Source organism: Staurois parvus, unplaced genomic scaffold (assembly GCF_062004578.1).
Source record: "Staurois parvus isolate SC_StPar_1 unplaced genomic scaffold, SC_StPar_1.0 ptg000948l, whole genome shotgun sequence".
In the NCBI taxonomy this organism is placed as follows: Eukaryota; Metazoa; Chordata; class Amphibia; order Anura; family Ranidae; genus Staurois; species Staurois parvus.
Genome location: NW_028318744.1, coordinates 508,074 through 515,000, shown reverse-complemented (window position 1 = coordinate 515,000; position 6,927 = coordinate 508,074). Strand labels below are relative to the sequence as shown.

The following is a 6,927-nucleotide window of genomic DNA, read 5'->3' as shown; positions in this document are numbered from 1 at the left end:
TCTCTTCCGTAATATGAAACTTTTTTTTATTTTTCTTTGATAAAAAGACAAAACCTTTTCCTCAAGCTGAGTTGGATATATTCCCATTTCTCACAGAACGTTTTTGGTTTTTGGATAGTCTAGGAAAGCAAGAGAACTTTGCCAAGTGTTTATAGGTCTTTGTTGTAGGCCTTTCTTTTTGCCTCACACTCTGTCCTGCTGACATCTGTCACTAGGCCAGTAAGTGAAGGGAAATTTTTCCATGGTGGTCACAGATGGCAACAGAAACTTGACGGGGGATCTAACCCTTTTTCACTCTTCCTAAAAAGGCAAAAATATTGTTTGGGGCCAGATATTCATGCGAAGGCAAGACTTGCCATACCACTGTTTACATGACGGCCATTAAAAACAGACTCTTCATTCTGTAATCATCTCACAATGCATAATGGTTGAGCAAAAACTCTTCTTTGGTCTGTCCACATAGACCCAGTTAATCCCCCAGTTCGTACGACCATCATAATTCTGTTGTTACAAATGAAGAATCCAGGTGGTCAGTTACAGCTCACGTCAGGCATACATCTGTCTTTTGAATGCTGAAAAATGACTTATTGCTCCTTTTTTTTCCATTGGTAGGTCCGTCTGCTTGGCGTTGTGTCTCAAGGGCAACCAGCTCTTGTCATTATGGAGTTGATGAACAAAGGGGACCTGAAGAGCTATCTGCGTTCTTTGAGGCCAGAGGGGGAGGTACAGTTCAGCTTTTAATCCTATGATTTATGTGGAAATACAAATTTCAATAGCTTTTTTACTTTGATGCAGCCATGACTGATGAATTCCCATTGCCCCCACAGGACAACCAAAACGTGACTCCACCATCCTTGAGGGAGATGTTACAGATGGCTGGAGAGATAGCTGATGGCATGGCCTATCTGAACGCAAAGAAATTTGTGCATCGGGATCTGGCAGCACGGAACTGCATGGTGTCGGAGGACCTTACAGTGAAGATAGGCGGTAGGTCACTGCATAGAAAAGTGCCTTACGATTTTTATGCAATGCATGGTTTGCTTTTTGACATTTGAAGACCAAGGGAACACCATCGCATCATAAGACGACCATGAACGGAAGGCAGATTGAAGACACACCAGCCTGTAGGAATGATTGGGATAAGTTGCTTCCATCAATCTCCGTGTACCACAACACCTAGTTTCCTTTGATGCTTCCTACAATTTGTGTTTAAGGAAAGATCTAAAAACAGAATTGAGGTCAACCGTCATTATGGCTGCACTGATGCAAAATGGCTGCTGTGGTTCAATAAGGATGCTAATAGGTGTTCTGCCTTAATTTTATTCAGCATATTCCCAGTGGTGTATTTAGGTTTTGTGCTGCCCTAGGCAACACAAAAATCGTCTGCCCCCATGGACACTGACCTCCCGTGGAGAGAGCCTGGCCTTGGCCAACACCCCTGCCCTCCATCTGGGAGAGCCTTCCAGTAGCCCCCCTTCCCGGCGATAGAGGGACACCCATCTTCACAGCTCCTGACATATCCGGGAAAGAGAGTCAGGCTCTACATACACCATCAAGCAGCCCGCAGCCTCTCTCGGTTCCCACCTGGTTCCCATGGTGTGCGTGTCCCGTGTTCCATCCTGTCTTCCATCCCGGGGCGGACTGACAACTCATGGGGCCCCCGGGGAATAGGGGATCATGGGGCCCCTGTGTCCTTGCCCAAACTCAAAAAAGCCTATGAAAAAGGTACCAGGGGCATCTCATGGGGCCCCCTACTGACCCCGGGCCCTCGGGCAGTGCCCGAGTTTCCAAATGGTCAGTCCAACCCGTCTTCCAACCCGTCTTCCAACCCGTCTTCCAGGGGAGAGGTGCTGCCCCCCTGGAAAATGCCTTGTGGTAAATACGCCCCTGCATATCCCTATAACATCATAACGGCGCATATGGGTCTTCATTAAACACGGGTTTCGTGAGTGAAACCAGAGTATAACCCTGCATTTCTTATTCCAGACTTTGGCATGACGAGAGATATCTATGAAACGGACTACTACCGGAAAGGCGGCAAGTCCTTGCTTCCAGTGCGATGGATGTCCCCCGAGTCTCTAAAAGACGGTATCTTCACTCCATACTCCGATGTATGGTAGGTATGCTCTGTTGAATGGAATGGCCTCAGCAATGTCCTAATGGCTCAATGGTTCCTATAGATGTAGTTGGGAATCTTGATGAAGAGGAGTATTACGGAACCTTACGTAAAAGATCCATGCTTACACTCAATCTTCTTCAAACATAGTTGTAGTTTCCGTTGACTATTTCTCATCTCAGTTTTGAAATTTTTAGATGTGGTTTTGATTTTTAGATTTTTATTTTTGAGAACTTTGGACCTCAATCCCACCTATCCTCCAGGGGGCTCCTTATAGGGCCTTTTACACCCTAAAAATTCACATTTTTGACATTAGATGGTAATATACAGTAGATGTACAACCCATGCATGCCTTTTGTGTTTTTAGATGCGATTTAACCAGAAGGAAAGAATATTTTTATACTCGACTTTGCTGCTCCTGGCTTGCATCTCTTTCATAAATGTAAAATCCTTTGAATATCAATATTTGGAAAATGCTGATAATGGTTTAACCCCTCGCCTACCGGGTGCTTGTACCCCTTCTTGCCCAGTCCAATTTTCAGCTTTCAACGCTGTCACACTTTGAATGACAATTGCACGGTCGTGCCACATTGTACCCATATGAACATTTTATCATTTTTTTGAGACAGACCTTTCTTTTTGATGGTATTTAATCACCTTGGGCTTTTTATTTTTTGCTAAACAAACCAAAAACAACTGAAAATTTTGAAGAAAAAAAAATTTTTTTCTTCGTTTTTGTTGTAACATTTTGTAAATAAGTGATTTTTTTTTTTCTCCTTCACTGATGTGCGCTAATGAGGCTGCAGTGATGGGCACTGATAGGCTGCATTGATAGGTGGCACTGATGAGGAGGCACTGGTAGGTGGCTCTGATGGGCATTGACAGGCATCACTGGGCACTGAAAGGCAGCACTCATATATGGCACTGATGGGTGGCACTGATAGGCGGCACTGACTAGCATTGTTAGGAGGCACTGATGGGCGGCACTGACTGGCACTTATAGGTGGCACTGATAGGTGACAATGAAAGGCAGTTCAGATGGGCACTGATATGTGGCATTGATGTGCACTGGTAGGCAATGATATGTGGCATTGATGTGCACTGGTAGGCAATGATATGTGGCATTGATGTGCACTGGTAGGCAATGATATGTGGCATTGATGAGGCACTGATGGGCACTGGCAGGTGGCATTGATGAGCACTGACAGGTGGCACTGCTGGGGCTACACTGATCACCAGGGCACACTGATCATCAGTACCCTGATGATCAGTGTACATGTCCCCTCTGAGGAATGCTGATTACCGGCTCTCCTCTCCTCTACTGTCAGCATGACAGCTTGTGAGGAGAAAAATGCTGATAACCGGCATTTCCCTATTTACATGCGATTAGCTGTGACTGGACTCAGCTGATCACATGACCGAGCCGACAGCTTCGACTCTTTCCGTTGATCGGTGATCCGCTGCATTTGAGGTAGATGTGGGAATTCTCCTCGCTGAGGTATTGTATTCTGCCAATGGGAAGACTTCCCGCCTTGGGAATTCACCGATCAGCTCTACCGGCTATAACCGGAAAATCCAAAAGGCTGGTTGTACAGAAGTCAATCAGTAGATTGGGTAGGCTGGTTGTACAGAAATTGATCATTAGGATGACTTCTATACAGCCAGCCTACACATAGATCGATCAACATTTGTCCGGTCCCTGCTGCACTGGATGAATTTCAGACCATGTATGGCCGACTTTTACATTGCCTGAGATCTGGGAAGTACTTAAACCTTAACTTTTTGTGTTCTGGATATGGTGTGGCAGACTCAGGATTTATCAAGTCCCTCACCCCATTGGGGAGTCTTTCCCTTCATTTTTGTCCCTGTGACACCATCCAGAGAAAAGGGGGAACTTTGCACTGCCATCTGGGTCTTCATGTCTTTAATACAAACATTCTCAACCGATAAATGCTTAGTGGCCTCAGCTCAGGCCGACAAGGTCCAATGAATTGGATGCCGCTGACTAGTGAGGGTGCAGGCTGGGGAAAAGCTTGTCCAGACTCGGCATGCTGTAGAAATAGGGAGAGAGAACCTGGCAGCCGGACACCTTGCCTGGTCTGAGTGGTTAGCAGGGTTTTGCTCCTCCTCTGGGACCTCCAAGATTAAGCCTCGGGAGGGGGACGAAACATGTTGGGGGTGGGGTGAGCTATACAGCAGCCAGTCTATCTCTTCCTATTTCTACATTGTTGGACAAAAACACATTTTTAATGGGACGGGAAAGGGTTACAACTTCTGTAACCTCATGGAGAGATTTCTAATTCCCTAACCTCAATGGAAGCAAAGGCCAATCTCAAAAAATGGCGACAGAGGCAGAAATCAAAACCTGAGCGTGGTTCTAGCAGTTTCCCGTTCCATAAAAAAAATAAAAAATTAAAATTTTGACAGTTTCTTGACATCTTCTTGGTGCCATTTCTGTGTTATGGTTTACAGGTCCTGTTTTTTTTTTTTTCCTCTGTAGGTCATTTGGTGTGGTCCTATGGGAAATTGCCACATTAGCAGAGCAACCATACCAAGGCATGGCCAATGAGCAAGTCCTCCACTTTGTTATGGACAACGGAATTCTAGAAAAGCCAGAAAAATGTCCTGATAGATTGTGAGTATTCTAGATGTAAAAGACAAAATGCCTTAAAGTAAAACTATGGCCTACCAGTAAAAGAAATATGTGCTACAGCAATTATTTATAAATGCCTCCGCACTTAGTATCCTCTTAGTCTGCAAAGTTCTACAAATACCTGTGAAGTCCACCTAATGCAGTTTCCTGTAATAGAGTGGCAACAATGCTGCACTGCTCATAAATTTAGAGCAGACCACTCTCATGTTGGATGTGCATTCTCAGGGAAGCCGTCAGAAATTTTGGGGCCCCTTACACAGCTTTAGGCCTGGGCCTGACCAGCAACATTCCCCAGGGTCCACCCACTGGTTGTCCCACTGAATCCGCCCACTGGCCATCACACCAAGTCCTTCAGTGCATTCACTTTTATTTTAACAGCTAAATATATGAAACTGAAAAGTGTATTCCAAGTCATCAGTGCTTGCATCCCCATATATCCAGCAAAGAGATTGCCCAATCCAGAAAGGAGACAACCCCATGTATTCCATAAAGAGATGGCCCAATCCAGTAAAAAGGTGGCCCGATCCAGCAAGGAGACATCCCCATATATTCAGCAAAGAGGTGGCCTGATCCAGCAAGGAGACATCCCCATATATTCAGCAAAGAGGTGGCCTGATCCAGCAAGGAGACATCCCCATATATTCAGCAAAGAGGTGGCCCAAGTCAGCAAGGAGACATCCCCATATATTCAGCAAAGAGGTGGCCCAAGTCAGCAAGGAGACATCCCCATATATTCAGCAAAGAGGTGGCCCGATCCAGCGAGGAGACATCCCCATATATTCAGCAAAGAGGTGGCCCAAGTCAGCAAGGAGACATCCCCATATATTCAGCAAAGAGGTGGCCCAATCCAGCAAGGAGACATCCCCATATATTCAGCAAAGAGGTGGCCCGATCCAGCAAGGGGACATCCTCATATATATTCAGCAAAGATGTGAGCCCAATCCAGCAAGGGGACATCCCCATATATTCAGCAAAGAGACACTTTGCCCCACGCAGCAGCCAAAAAAGCATGGGGAGGGCTTTGGCCAAGGTCGGGGCCCATGTGGCCCGGCCCCTTGGGACACCTGGACCTCCTACATGTGTATGGGCTGTGTCCCCCCCCCCTCCTATGGCAGCCCTGTGCATGCTTGCCCACTACTAGGAGGGATGTTGTTCCAAGGGAACCACTGAAAGTGTTGCTTAGGTTTGACCTCATATTATATGGCTTTTAGTCAATCTAAAGCAAAAATCTCAAGAAAATTGTATAATGTATGGCCAGCCTAAGTTGACCCCCTACTTATATGCGAGATCTCCCTGCAATGATTTCACTAGGGAGTGTTCCCATTCACCATTGTGTGTTAGACCACCTGCTACATTCATAGCACCCCTCATCAATGGGCACAGTAGAGGCGTGGGCTTGGGAATGCACCAAAAGTATTTGGGTTTTTATTTTATTTTTTTTTCATGGAGTGAGATGTTTATTGCCTTTACACCATTTATCTTCCATTCTAGACACAAGCTGATGCGATGGTGTTGGCAGAAGAATCCCAAAAAGCGTCCATCCTTCCTGCAGATCCTGGAGAATGTTAAAGACGACATGAAGGCCACTTTCCAGGAGGTTTCCTTCTTCTACACCAGCTACCATAAACACCGGGAGTCTACGGAGGTCTCGGACACAGAAGCTGACCAGTGTCTGAAGACCCTTTTGGAAACTCCACCTTCCCCTTCCTTTACCAACTTTTCTTCTTTACACAACAGTGCTCAGAAGGACAACACCTTGTTTGTCGTAAACCCCAAAAAGGATTCTAGTTCACAAAGGAAAGTTTGTCACACGAATGGGAGTGTAAAGCACTGAGCAGGAGGAAACCCGGGACACCAAGCCTTCACAGATGACTTTTTTTTTTGACCATCAAGATCTTTATCGCAAATAAATGCAAAATAATAATCTCAAACACTCCCGATTGTAACTGCAAAGTGGAAAAAAAATCCTTCTGACGTTTGAAAGACTTCTGCTAAGCGGATTTAAGAAAAAAAAAATGTTTTGGTCGCTCCGAGTGTCGTGTTTTTAATGTGTTTTTTATTAGGTGGACATTTGTTGTATTAAATTTTATTGCATAGAGGTTTTCTGCCGGAGTGGCGGGAAAAGGGAGATCATTTTTTTTCACGTACTTTAGCTTGA

At 45.4% G+C, this 6,927-nt stretch overlaps 1 protein-coding gene across 1 annotated transcript in view; it reads left to right on the top strand.

Annotated features, from left to right (window-relative positions):
* INSRR (insulin receptor related receptor) overlaps positions 1–6,721 on the top strand; it is an 88,881-nt gene extending 82,160 nt beyond the window's left edge. The window contains exons 19-23 of the mRNA XM_089656901.1: positions 613–723; positions 828–987; positions 1,987–2,116; positions 4,617–4,751; positions 6,261–6,721. Coding sequence (XP_089513027.1) covers positions 613–723; positions 828–987; positions 1,987–2,116; positions 4,617–4,751; positions 6,261–6,603 — 879 coding nt within the window. The 3' untranslated portion in view covers positions 6,604–6,721. The remainder of the gene's footprint in view (positions 1–612; positions 724–827; positions 988–1,986; positions 2,117–4,616; positions 4,752–6,260) is intronic.
* Positions 6,722–6,927: the final 206 nt, after the last annotated feature.